Consider the following 13,226-nt stretch of genomic DNA (forward strand, 5'->3'; position numbering starts at 1 on the left):
TGGAGCCCGCTCGCCTAGAGCCCGTGCTCCGCAACAAGAGAAACCACTGCAATGAGAAGCCCGTGCACTACAACGAAGAGTGGCCCCCGCTCGCCGCAACTAGAGAAAGCCCTCGCACAGAAACGAAGACCCAACACAGCCAAAAATAAATAAATAAATAAATTTAAAAAAAAAAAAAAAAAGAGGAAAAAGCGATTGCCCTTTTCAAGTTAAACTTAAGTCAATTCATAGGGGAAGGAGGTCCAGGGGCTTCTGAGCAAGGGTCGGGTCACGGATGCACCAGGTGAGCAGTTCTATCAGGGGAGCCGCTCAGGGCAGCCAACATGGCAGCATGTGTTCCAAAAGATGACGCCAAATCTGGGCCACGGGGAGGGGCTATCATCACAACAGCCATCCAGCCCATCGGCCTCGCTTTGCTCCAATTCCCTACCCACTCTTCCCAAGTATTCCAATCCTGGGAAGGAAGCGCCTTCTAGTCACTGGAAAAGGATATTCCCCCGGAACGTAATGGCTCTGACTCCTGCCCTAGGCCTGCGGGGCTGAGTACTGCGAGGTGGCCTCCAACGGTCTAAGTGTCTCCGGACAAGAAAGGGTGTCAGGACTGGTGAGAGCAAAGGAAGAGCCCAGCCCATGGAACACTGGCTAAGAGACAGCCAGTCCGGGCAGTCTCTGGGCCACCTGGTGGCTGGGCTCACTGCTGTCACCTTGCTCGCCACTCTTGCAAACTTCTACATTCACAAGCAGACCCCCAGGTGTCCCATCCACAATTCTATGTAGTTAAGTGACAACACGCACACACACAATCCACAGCTTTGCCTCTAAGAATGATGAAGTTTTCATATAAACCACAGAATATATTTAATTCAAATTAAACATGAAACTAGAATAATGTTCGGTCCTTATCAAGTAGCAATTACACTGTTTAAAAAAAAAAAGAACAGTACATTTCCGTCTACATTCTGGCAATCCAACAAGGCCAAGGCAATCCAGTTTGCTGAGGTGACGGATCCAGCGGTCACCACCAATGCTTGTGGTTCTGAGGCAGACGGGGAGACACAGACCATACTTCATACAAAATGATTCTGCAGCACGCCCGAAGGAGAGGAACCTTCCTTGTGATATATAAGAACGAAAGTCCAAGTAGCAGGAAGCAGGTGACTTGCGTAATGGATGTACTTTATTAAATAGACAGTTAACGCGTTGCTTTTTATTCATTCCAAATTGCTGATGGCGCTGCCTGCAATAATAGCAGTGACAAAGGCTTCCTACGCATGCCTCGGCAATGATACTCTTTCCACTGTAGATATTTCTTTTTTCTTTCTTTCTTTAAAAAAAAAATTTTTTTTTTTTTTTTTTTTTTTTGGCATGATTCTTTCCCATGTAAAGAAAGCCAACTTCTTCAAGACACAGGTCATTCAGCTTTAAGTGTCAGCCTCAGCTCTCTCCTCAGGCTGTGAGAAGGCCATGTCCTGCATGGTGAGGCCTTCTTTCTCCCTCCACTGAAAGCTTCTCGCTGTTTGGTCTGCGAAGTTTAATGTCTGCCTGTCCCTGCTCCACTCACCAGCGTGGAAGGGGTCAAGGGCAGGGGGTGGCTTTCTTCACAGGGCGGTACTTTCTGTATCATTGTCCATATCCAACAGAATGCGGCCGGGCAGGTCTCTGCTGGCTGAGTCTGAATGCGTTTCAGGAAAGATGCTGCGAGGCGGTTCTGAAACCCTAGAATTGGCGTCTGGACAAAAACACGAGGAGACACGGTATCAATGCGTGGTAACACCCAAGAGGCCGCCCGAGGAGAGGAGAAGCTGGAAAGTTTGAGAGTCAGCCCATGCACGCACACTCCCTTACTAGAGGCACCATCAGCCCTGAGAAGTTGAGTCAAGCCTTCGACACCCCAGCGGCAGCCAGCCACGTGGCACAGCCCCACCTCCTGGCTCCGGTGGCCCTTTCTGTGAGCGCACGGCAGTCCTCAGAGATGCAACCCTGGAAGGATTTGCTTGCTGTGATTGAGGAGAGGAAACCTTATTCCTACCAATGCCTCTAACACATGAAGTGAAATCTCCTGACAACATCTGGGCTGCAGGAATAGCTGAGCTTCACTGGGAGAAGTTCCCTCCTCTGAGGTGGGTGAGTGTCCTCCTGCTATTAATGCTATGCCCTCAACCTCGGCACTAGTGACATCGGGGCGGATCCCTCTGGGCTGTGGGGCTGTCTTGTGCACCGTAGGATGTTTAGCAGCCTCCCTGCCCTCAACCCACTAGATGCCAAGGGCACACAGCTCCCTTTCCCACAGTGTGACGACAAAAGGTGTCTCCAGACACTGCCAAATGTCCCTGGGGTGGGGGGTGGGGAACAAGCACCCCTGGCTGCAGTCACTGAAGTGGAGTACCAAATCTCCTACAAATATTAATGTTCTCATCTATTGCTAATATCGGGCTGGCCAAAAAGTTCATTCGGGTTCTTCTGTAACATGGAAAAACCCAAATGAGCTTTTTGGCCAACCCAATACGTATATACCACCAATTCCTTTTTCACGTCTCATTATGTTGGCTGGAACTCCTTCAGCAAGACGGTAAATACACGGTCCTCGAGCCATCATCCCTCGCTCCCATGCTCGCAAGACACCTTAACCAATCACAGCCCTCTTCCTAGTGAGACGGTGAGCCTCAGATTCCTTCATCCATAAACAAGTACTTACTGAGCGCCTCCCACATTCTACCTGTGAGGACACAACAGTGAACAAGCCAGACACAGATTTAATGAAGCCTACAGCCAAGTACGGGAGACAGGCCCTTCTGTCGTGAAGAATTTGTTTCTCTGGTAGATGTGAGTTCTAGCAAATGATGAGCCTTGCTGGGGATTTTAGGGCTGGTGGAAGAGAGAAGGGAGACGCTCAGATTTGTGGTAGTTTCACTTTGCCAGGTTAGAGCTAGTCATGTAGGGAGCAGGGAGGGAGGGAGAGTGGGAGGTGGGTGTGCTGGGGTTTCCCTGTTATGCTTAAGAGCTGCTTTTCCGTACTTGCTGTGGTGTAGGTACACCGTGTCTGCCCTTACTGGGAGCTGCTTTCGGCAGTACTTCTGTTTTACCTGCTCCTCACCCACACAGACAGAGCGGGCAAATGCAGGTGCACCCTGGGAGGCTCACTGCTTTGAGACTGGTTCCTGATTCGACACGTGCCCACAGCTCTGAGCTGCGAGATCCACTTACTTCCTGGGGCGTCCCTTCACTCTCAGTGACTCCTGGGTTGGAAGGCCCACCCGTCGAGGTTTCCTATGCACCACAACCCAGAGAAACGTCTAGACTTATGAAGGTGCCAAGGTGTCAAAGAGTTCAGGTGCTGGATGTCATTTCAGACAATTCAGGTCTTATAATTGTAAAACCAGCTGAATGGTGCTGAACTGCACTGGTCTAATGGTACAGTCAAGGGTGGTCTATGTGCATAGAATACAGGTTGTGTCAGATTTGTCCTCAGCAGAATGAAAGTCAATGAGGGCAGGGACCCTGTCTGCTTTGCTTACGGTATGTCCCTAGTGCCCAGAACAGTGACTGGTTAATGGCAGATATTCAATAAATGTTGTGGTTCTCTGTCTGTCTGGATAAATGGATGGAGGACGGAGAGATAAAAAGTCATCCAACCATCTTTCCAATCCTCTTTTCTGATAGCCTCATGTAAAGAAGTAGCCATGTCTTGAAGACAACACTGATACAAGAAATCCACTGTAAATTCAACCCCTTTACCATTATCCTAACTCAACAAGACAGATGGTACAATCAGCCAGTGTCTCTTCTTGGCCCAAAGACTTTACAAAGAACCACGGAACTGACAGGCATAATGCAAAGGGAGTGTACATACTAGTTAGATTTCTACTTATTAAGATCTATATTTACACGCAGACTTAACACCTGTCAGCCACAGACCTTATAGAGGACAAACTTGCTATCTTTCTTCTTCTCCTTTTTTTTTTTACTTCACAAATAAATAATTTCTGGATTTGTACTTTTCTGAATTTCTCTAGCTATCTATGATGAACACACATTACTTACATACTTAGGAAAAAAATGCGGCACAAGGGAAATTCCTTTACTTCACCCCATCTGGTTTACCTGAGGCTGGCGGGTTTCTTCCCCCAGTCCCTCTCTCACTTTTTTTTTTTTGCGGTACGCGGGCCTCTCACTGTTGTGGCCTCTCCCGTTGCGGAGCACAGGCTCCGGACGCGCAGGCCTAGCGGCCATGGCTCACGGGCTTGGTTGCTCCGCGGCATGTGGGATCTTCCCGGACCAGGGCACGAACCCGTGTCTCCTGCATCGGCAGGCGGATTCTCAACCACTGCGCCACCAGGGAAGCCCCCTCTCTCACTTTTATATGGATCATTTCTTGAAAGAAAACAACAAATCTGTTTACACCCAGAAAGCAGTAAGAATCCCAGCATGTGTGCAGAGCCAGCTTTCATAAGGAGACTGATCTTCATCACAACAGCCGATGCTATTGGGCAGCTAGTACTTTCCAGATGTAGTGCTAAGCACTCCACACGTCATCACAACACAGCATCTCACTGAACCCTCATGAAATAACCCCAAGGCAGCATCAGCGCCACTGTAAGATAAGCAAGGGAGACTCTGGGAGGCTCAACTCTCCGACACAGCCAGCACTGGAAGGAGGAACCGAGCCAGACTGGTTGGGCTCTGGAGCCCTGGTACTTAATCTGCAGAAGGCCTCTCCTCCTCCCCAGAGGAGGACGTATGCCCTTGGGTGAGGGGCTCGGGAGAGAAGACAGTGTCTAAGCAGATAATGGTTTGAGTCTTAAACACTCTGCTTAGTACATCTTAGTACAAAGGAGATATAGGTTATTTTAGAAAGATGCCTGCAGGAGCCCTTCAATATTTTTTTTAAACACCTCTACAACTTTCTGGCTATAGATTTACACAAGGCATCATTTTTCATTATATGCATTCCAAGAAGGGCTGGTCTTTGAGAATATTGCTTGGAGCTAAGTTCATATGAAAGATATTAGATTTAAAAAGGAAAAAAAAAACAAAAATAAAAACAAGAAAGCAGGGCTTCCCTGGTGGCGCAGTGGTTGAGAGTCCGCCTGCCGATGCAGTGGACACGGGTTCGTGCCCCGGTCCAGGAAGATCCCACATGCCGCGGAGCGGCTGGGCCCGTGAGCCATGGCCGCTGAGCCTGCGCGTCCGGAGCCTGTGCTCCGCAACGGGAGAGGCCACAGCAGTGAGAGGCCCGGGTCCCGCCAAAAAAACAAAACAGAAACAAGAAAGCGGAGCAAGAGGCCCAGGTCACAGCCTCCGCTCACAGGCAGAATGCCATGTGGTTCACCACTGCTCTGCGGCTCTGACTAAGGCAGCCTGGTTGCTTCCTTTTTTGAGTATCTTTATCCGGGAGTGGACCCGCCGAGGGCGCGAACTGGCATTCTACAGTTTAGAGTATGGTCCTAGAAAGTCTGTCACTTCAGCAATTTTGGATACGTGCTTTAGGTTGTAAACCTCCCCTTCAGAAAGGCCCAGGTTATTCTGAGAGCCACTTTGACAGGTTACAGATCCAAATACATCGTTGAAATGAAACATTTCAGGCACGGCTGCAGGGTGAATCAGCCCCCTCCCGATCGTTAAATCCTCTAAACTACAGTCTGAGGGAATGACCTCCGTGTACCCTCATCAGTTTTCTAGGGCTGTGAGAGGCTTACTCGTCTCCGAGAGACTGAGTCAACTTTTTATTATTTCAGTCGAAGGAGAGATTCTGTTCCAGTCTCACTGGATGTTTATCCTGACATGATTCTGACATCTACTTATTAAAAATAAAGTGCAAGTAGAAGCAGAAGCCACTTAAATGTCCAACTACGAGCAATAATACATCTGCTTAATGAAATATTATGCAGTCATTGAAAAACTACATTGTAACATGGGAAAGAGCGTGTGATGTGAAGTAAAATAAAACCGCAAAATAAAAATCTGTATCTGCCAAATAGTTATGATCGTGCATTCCCTTGCCTTTTAGAAAAAAAAAAAAAACTAGAAGGAAAAAATAAAATATGAATAGTGGACTTTTTCAGTTATGGAAGGGTGATTTCTTATTGTTTCTAATTCCCCAGTTTGCTTTAGTATCATGCTTATTTTTTAAAATGCATTATTTTCAGGATATAAAAGGAGTTTAATATTAAAAAGCAAAGGCTATGAGAACCAACCAAGTGCCAAGTGTCTGATGACTCTGCTGTGACTCGTTCTACCACCATACAGTGGACAAATGACTCACTAAATTAATCTCAGCCTCACGAAATTAAGAACATCTTCTACTCCAGAGCACTGTCTTTTTAACCCACCACCAAGTGGCACATCAGGATCAAAATATGGATGCCTGGGCCCCAGACCTCCTGAGTCTGTGTCCCGGCATGAGTTTTTAAAATGGTGACATACGAATCTAATACCTAACCCTGTATTACCTTTTTTTTTCCCTCCATAAAAATGATAATAAATAGCTACCATTTACTTAGACCCCCTGTATATTAAGAACCGTACGATGCTTTTCTTGTTTTATCTACTGTAATCCCTTTGAAAGTTCTTCTCACAAATGCCACCATTTTACAGATCAACCAGGTTGTGCTGTGCCACTGTTACACAGAGTGGGCTGAAAGTTTAACTCAGGCTCGTCTGATTCTAGCGTGTGCTCTTTTCACTACCCCTCAAGCCTGCCCAGTACAGAAAAGACTGGAAGTTAAAGAGGTAACAAGGCCAGCCTGGTGATGACGTGCCGCATGTCTGTGAACATGCTTAGTATTCAGAGTACTTGGCAGTGAGCATGAACAAAGCCAGCCTCCTTTAGCACATGCACTATTAGTAGGGGTGCAAGCAGGCAGGGTTAGAGTGACCGGTGAATATCAGGCATTAGTGCACAAATATGATCATCAAGTAGCAAAAATGCTTTGGCCAATCAGGTGCCTTTTCCTTACCATTAAATATTCCAATTTCAGTTCCTATTGAATATGGCAGGTCATACATCTAAATTATTTAATAAAATGTTAAATTAGAACACTCGTGGCTAAAATCTCTTACTTTAAAAACAGCAAGATGTAAACTCTTTTCCTTGCGAAGCTAAAATCCTACTGCTTTCTTTTTCTCTCTTTTTTCTTTTTCCTACTGCTTTCTAGAGTTAACAAATTAGGAAGAGATTCAAAATGACAGCAGAATCCCTCCTTTCTCTGGTGCTGGTGCTGAGCTGCCACAAACTGGCTGTCAAACCTGTTTAGCAGCAGAAATCACCCCCAACAGTTTATCTTAATCCCCAGGCCTTAATTCAGTTCTTAAGATTAAATGCTCTAAATGAATAACCTGTTTTCAGGCATTTGTCTGTCTAGAGTTTTCCAAGTGAAAACATGATGTCATAATAAAGGACTACCTGTCTAGGGAAGTCACCTTGTTTTCTTCTTGAAATACCCAATGGCTATGTCCAAGCTTGGTTAATAGCAGCATGAACAACACGAGCATATCCATCAATTCTAAATGCTGGCCTTTTGTGTACTCCTAATGGCAATCCAGGGGACTTTAAGAAATTAAAAATTACTTCTGTAATACAAAGATAACGGTGGTGACCTGTAATTTCTTGAGTTAGGAGAATTCGAAGTGCAGATTGGTTTTAAAATATTCAGCTAATATCCTAAGGAAAAGTATTTATAATATCAAATTTCACTTATCTGACAATTGTCAAAGTACAGAGCACTGCAGTGTTATAGCAGATCAATAAAATAAGCTTCTGAAATAAATACACCCCAGGTAAAAATGGTATTAGAGAGCAGACATAATTCTGGTCTGTAGTCTTTTTCATCTAAATAAAAGGGAAGATCTGGGAATAAAATTCTGATGTGTCTCAAGTATTGAAGTATTAAAAGGCTCAGCCTTAATTAGGGTTTAGTCATTTCACTCTGTGATTTTCACACCCAACTGGGCAACCACAGACTTCTGGGTTCATCACCTAGGAGTCAGGAAGGCGGAATCACGGAATCACACCTCTGTGCCCTCCTCTGTGTTGTAAAGATCGCATTCTTGTTTTCCCCTTCTGGTATCTATAGAAAGTATTCCTCAGACCAAAGATGTGAAAACGCTGGCTAAGTAGTCCACTGAAGGCTTAAGGCTCAGATCAGCTGATTAGAGCAGTAACGAGAGCCTTATTCCGTCTAAGTGTGGACCTAAATGCAAGATTCAGATGAGCCTCACAGTACCTTTCAAAAAGCTCACATGGTTTAAGAAAGCAAAATATAAGCATGCCAGAATGCAAAGAAATTTAGTGTGGGATCTTTGGAGGAAGATTTTTTTTGGGGGGGTAAGGGGGGTCCTGAGAAATTCAAACACCAAATTAAGAAGCTCCATGCAGTTAACTTGCACTTAAGAGATAAAATTAAAAATTAAAGCTCAAGTCACAAGGGACGCAATTTTCCGTGCTAACTGCACCCGAGACCTCTTTGGATGGATGCTGATGAGCCAATCAATGACAGGGAAATCACGCTAAAAAGAGCAGAATGCTTGTGAAAGGCTTACCAAAAAGAAAGGAGACATTTCTTAGTATCTTATCTGAGCGGCTTGAAATCGGGCTTGCAATCTACTGACATCTACCTCTTGAATTCGAAGCATTGCAGCTCAAAGTGCTTCTGATAAAAACAAAAGTGATGTCTAGAGAATGGATGGCAGGGGGTCAGATGGCTGCTCCTGAGCACAAAGTCAAAAGCACGTATGCAAAACATCGCTAAGCAGGAGCATTTCGAGCTGCAGGAAGCTGCTTGTGGGGGTTACAGACCTTAGTCCTGGAAACCTTCCCCACCTGTGAGGGCGCTAGGAAGGGCATCTATTGGGAAACAAACAAACAAACCAATGTGGCTTTGCTTTTTTAAACATAAAAGCTGAAGTGTCATCAGAAAAAGTTAACAATTTATAACACACAGAAATCACGTATTATGTTCCTGAAAAAAAAAAGTTATCAAGACTAGTTGGTTTACCCTCATCATTTAGGGTACCAGTGTGGGGTGTATCCTTTGCTCATTTTCAGCAAAGCTGTCATTCAGGACGCTTGGAGGGCCCAAAGGTGTATTTCAGCTACTTCTCTAAAAATGGCTCCACTTAGGAAAGTTTAAAACTAGGCTGTTCTAAGAAATGATTCAAAGCTCCTAATTACCGTTTTAAGAAAACACATTAAAAAAATCTATCCATCCCATCCTTAAATCAAATAGTAAATTAGAGCACTTGGGATGGAAATTTTTTAAAGAATCATAATTAAAGAAAATGGTCATGTTCTAGACTGTCTATAAAAAAAATACCCCATTAGGTAGGTAAAATCTGTACAATCACCAATACCCAAAACAGATTTCCATGGAATTATGAGGAAATATTTATTCTTCTGTCCTTTGCCACTGGAGGCTGGCACTCTCATATGATCATGTCCCAAATCTCCCTTCCCAGAGCATCCAATTGGGCACAAACCACGTTTTTTAAGATTATACCTGAAATGCTTTACTTTCTATGAATATTTTTACTCTTAAAAGGAAAATAAGCATTTTAATAAGGGATTCACTAAGAAATGGATGTCATGCTCAAGTTGTACAATAACTTCCACCTGGATTATTAGGTCATTATACCTAGAAAAACGTAAATGTAGATGGCTCTTAAACACATAGTGAACCTATACATCAGGGGTTGGCAAACTTCAAGGGCGAAGTAGTAACTCTGAAGGCTCTGGAAGTATATGACCTCTGAAAGGACTACACAACTCTGCTCTTTTAGCACAATGGCCAGAAAGAATATGTCAACAAGTGGGTGTGGTTGTGTTTCAATAAAACTTTATCAATAAAAACAAGCTGAGAGCCAGATCTGGCCTGCGTGGTAGTTTGCCAACCCCTGATATAAACGGAAGCCTAAATGAGGGGGAGCAGTGAAAAGCCAGGTAGGGTGGACCGGGGGAAATGTCTGAACCCACTTCCCACTTACCTGTGACTATTCTGGAGGAGGTGGGAGCTGCGATGTTGAGGCTGCCGTCCCCGGCGGGGTGGGCGCCAGGAGGATGAGGGGGTGGGGGCACGCTGGGCCGGTTCCTCGGCTTTGGTACTGGTCTCGGTCTCGGCAAGGTTCCAGCGTGTGGCTGCGCGGTCTCGGGGTTACTCACCGCCTGGCCGGGGTTCTGTTTTCCTAGGGGCGGAGTGCTGGGGGGCGTCGGCGTCTGGGGAGGGGTGTGGGAGGACTGCTCGAGTCCGGGCTCACCGGGCGGGGCCCCGGAGGCCAGCGGGCCCTGGCTGCCTGGCTTGGCGAGCGCTGGCGGCGGTGTGGCCTGCGTGGGGGGCTGCGGCGGCGGGTGGTTGGGGGCTTGGATCGGAGACAGGCTGCTGGAGTATCTCCGGGGTGCGGAGAGCTGCGAGGTGGCGCAGGGCTGGCCTGGGGCCTGGCCGGGCGGCTGAGTCGGGGGCGAAGGGCTTCGGGTGGACGGCTTTGGTGACAGGCTGGGTGGATGCTGAGATGTGCCTGGAGAACTCTGGCCCCCGGGATGGCCAGGAGGCGGGTTTCCAGGTTTCGGGGGTGCTGGAGCAGGTTTTTTAACAGCTGCACAAAGGAAAAACACCTCTCAGGAAGAGCAGCACGGTGATGGCCAACACCCCCTGGGCCAGGGCACCCAGGTTGATGTCACCGTGTAGGCCAGCTGAGATCAGCACCCACGCCCACCCCCAATACCATGCCAGCTGGTGGCACCTCACCACCGTGGTCCTCCTCCCCCAAACCCACAGTCTTAGTCTAACCACGAAACAAGCATCTGACAAACGCAAATTGAGAGACTGTCTTTAAAATGCGAGTACTCCCCAGACCTGTCAAGGCCGTGAGAAAACAAGGGAAGACGGAGAGAAACCGTCACTGGCCAGAGAAGAGTAAGGAGACGTGATGACTAAATGCCCTGTGCTCTTCTGGGTGGGGCCAGCAGGGGTCGGAAGATGGCTGTTAGAGGAAAAACCGGTGACATCTGAAAAAAATGAGTTTGGTTAGTACTAACGTACCAACGTTGGTTTCTTAGCCGTGATAAATGTACTGTGGTGATGTAAGATGTTAACAGAGGAAAGTGGGTCAGGGGTATACGAGAACTCCAGACTATCTTTGCAACTTTCCCATAAATCTAAAATTATTCCAAAATAAAAAGGTTATTTTTTAAAAGCACATTATACACATATAGGTCTTTACAGACCTGTCATTTTAAAAGTTGAATAATTAGAAAACTCAGTTAATGGAGGCCACCCCGCCTACATGGAGTCTCTGCTCAAAGCCCTCTTGACAGCGACCTTCTCTCATGAGAAGAGACACAGAGAAGCAAGAGCAGCTAAGTGGTGGTGGGGGGGGACTCCTAAGCACGACTGGTCTGCCTGTACATAACCATGGACCCCTTGCTCTAAGCCATCTTCTCCTAGAGGACTTGTTTTTTTTTTTATAACAGAAATTCTATGAATTCCAGAATCATCTGTGCTAATAGAGATATTCTAGATAAAAGTACAAATCTGGACGATTGCCTTAGATTCAGCTCTAAGGTGAGCTGAATCACATCAGTCTCCTCCCTACACCAGCTGAGATCAGCATCACTAGCGGGTGGGAATTTGGTACTGAGGATGGTAAGGTAGGTAGAAAAAACAAGTCTGGAGACTGGTTTTGGGCTGAGAGGTTGGGTGGAAAGGAGAGACTTTAGCATATTTCAAGTTCTGCTGAGATCTTACTGATCGCTTAAGGGAGAGGGAAATGAAGGGAAGAAATGAACATGTATCACTCACCTAACACATGACCAGCACCAAGTTGGGCCCTTTACATAGACTGTCTCATTTAAGTCTCACAAGCACACCGCAAAATAGGCATTGTTATATCCATTTCACGGTGCAGAAAACCAGGGCTCAGAGAGGTCAAGTGTTTGTAAAAGGTCACACAGCCAGTAGGGAGCAGAACAGAGGCTCACACCATGTCCTGTGGACTCCTTGGACTCTTTTTTCCCTCTTCTGCCTTCCTGCACTGCCTGGCTTCCTGCTCATAGGGGCCAGGATTCAGGAATGAAAAGAGTATAAAGTCTACTCTATTGGCTTAGAACTTCTGATCCCAGAACTGGGAAGACTTTTTCCCACAGAAACAACCAACCAGCTGACAAAGGAATCTGGAATATGAGCCGCACTCTGGTTATCATAAGCAACTTGAAACGAAAAGTTTCTAGCTCTCTGTTCTAAGCAATATTAATTATAAATTCATATTGAATAAAAGATCATTCCTGACATTTAAGGGAGCAGAGGGAATCAGAAGAGGAAGCATGAGAGTAGCGTTATAAGGCCCAAGTCCCACACTGGCCACATCCAATGTGGAGGCCAGGCTGGGAGAAAGGCAGGCATTGTCTAAGGCCACCATGAAGGTGCTGGGAGGCTGAGCCAGGGTGGGGGATGGCACACAAAGGATCAAACTCTTCCTGAGATCTATGATTGCAGGAAAAAGGAAGCAGGAAAGACTCCGAATGGGGCTACGAAGGAACCTCAACCTGAAAGCAGGGCTCTACCTGGGATCCAGGTAGAAAAGACCTAATTTCCCTTGAGCACCAGCTGGGATACAGATGAAGGTGGTGGTGGCTCAGAGGAAAGCCTTCTTAAGATTCTTCAATAGCAAAACTGTTATTTATTCTATTTCCCCAGTCCTGGTTACACAGGAGATATTAAAGTGATATGGACTCAGAAATATATCCTTTGCCCATTTTTCAACTGGGTTATCTGTTGTTTTTTTTTTTTTTTTGCTATTGAATTGTATGAGTTTCTTATATATGTTGGATATTAACCCCTAACTTGACTGTGGTAATTATTTCACAATGTATACATATATTAAGTCATCACATTGTATTGTACATCTTAAAAGAAAATGCAACATGGGATTCTGGATTGATACTGGGACAGAAAGAAAACTTTACTGGAAAAACTCAGAAATCTGGTCAAAGCCTGAAGTTTTAGCTAATAGTATTGTATCAGTGTTAATTTCCTGATTTCAGTAGTTGTTCTGTGAGATAGTAAAATTAAGAGAAGCTCAGTGAAGACTATATGGGCATTTTCTATACTATCTTTGCAACTTTCCTTTAAGTCTAAAATTATATAAAATTCAAAAAATTTAAAAATATATATGTCATTTCATATTGAAGATTATCCATCCTCCGATAAATGCAGTGGGGAGTTAAGACAGGGCACCAT

At 45.7% G+C, this 13,226-nt stretch overlaps 1 protein-coding gene across 8 annotated transcripts in view; it reads right to left on the reverse strand.

Moving 5' to 3' along the window:
- Positions 1-833: 833 nt before the first annotated feature.
- The window catches only part of ARHGAP17 (Rho GTPase activating protein 17), an 89,259-nt gene continuing 76,866 nt past the window's right edge, over positions 834-13,226 (reverse strand). For 2 of the 8 annotated variants that reach the window (XR_009331000.2, XR_010836595.1), the window contains 4 exons: positions 9,979-10,584; positions 8,539-8,842; positions 6,957-7,005; positions 834-1,729 (listed from right to left, as the gene is read on the reverse strand). Coding sequence is in view for 4 of the 8 variants with exons in the window: in XM_059036960.2 (XP_058892943.1) it covers positions 1,599-1,729; positions 9,979-10,584 (737 nt within the window). In the remaining 4 variants the exon portion in view is untranslated. The remainder of the gene's footprint in view (positions 1,730-6,956; positions 7,006-8,538; positions 8,843-9,978; positions 10,585-13,226) is intronic. The other 6 variants (XM_059036961.2, XM_067013597.1, XR_010836594.1 and 3 more) reach the window with 5 other exon arrangements.

This window comes from Kogia breviceps, chromosome 14 (genome assembly GCF_026419965.1).
Source record: "Kogia breviceps isolate mKogBre1 chromosome 14, mKogBre1 haplotype 1, whole genome shotgun sequence".
Taxonomy (NCBI): domain Eukaryota; kingdom Metazoa; phylum Chordata; class Mammalia; order Artiodactyla; family Physeteridae; genus Kogia; species Kogia breviceps.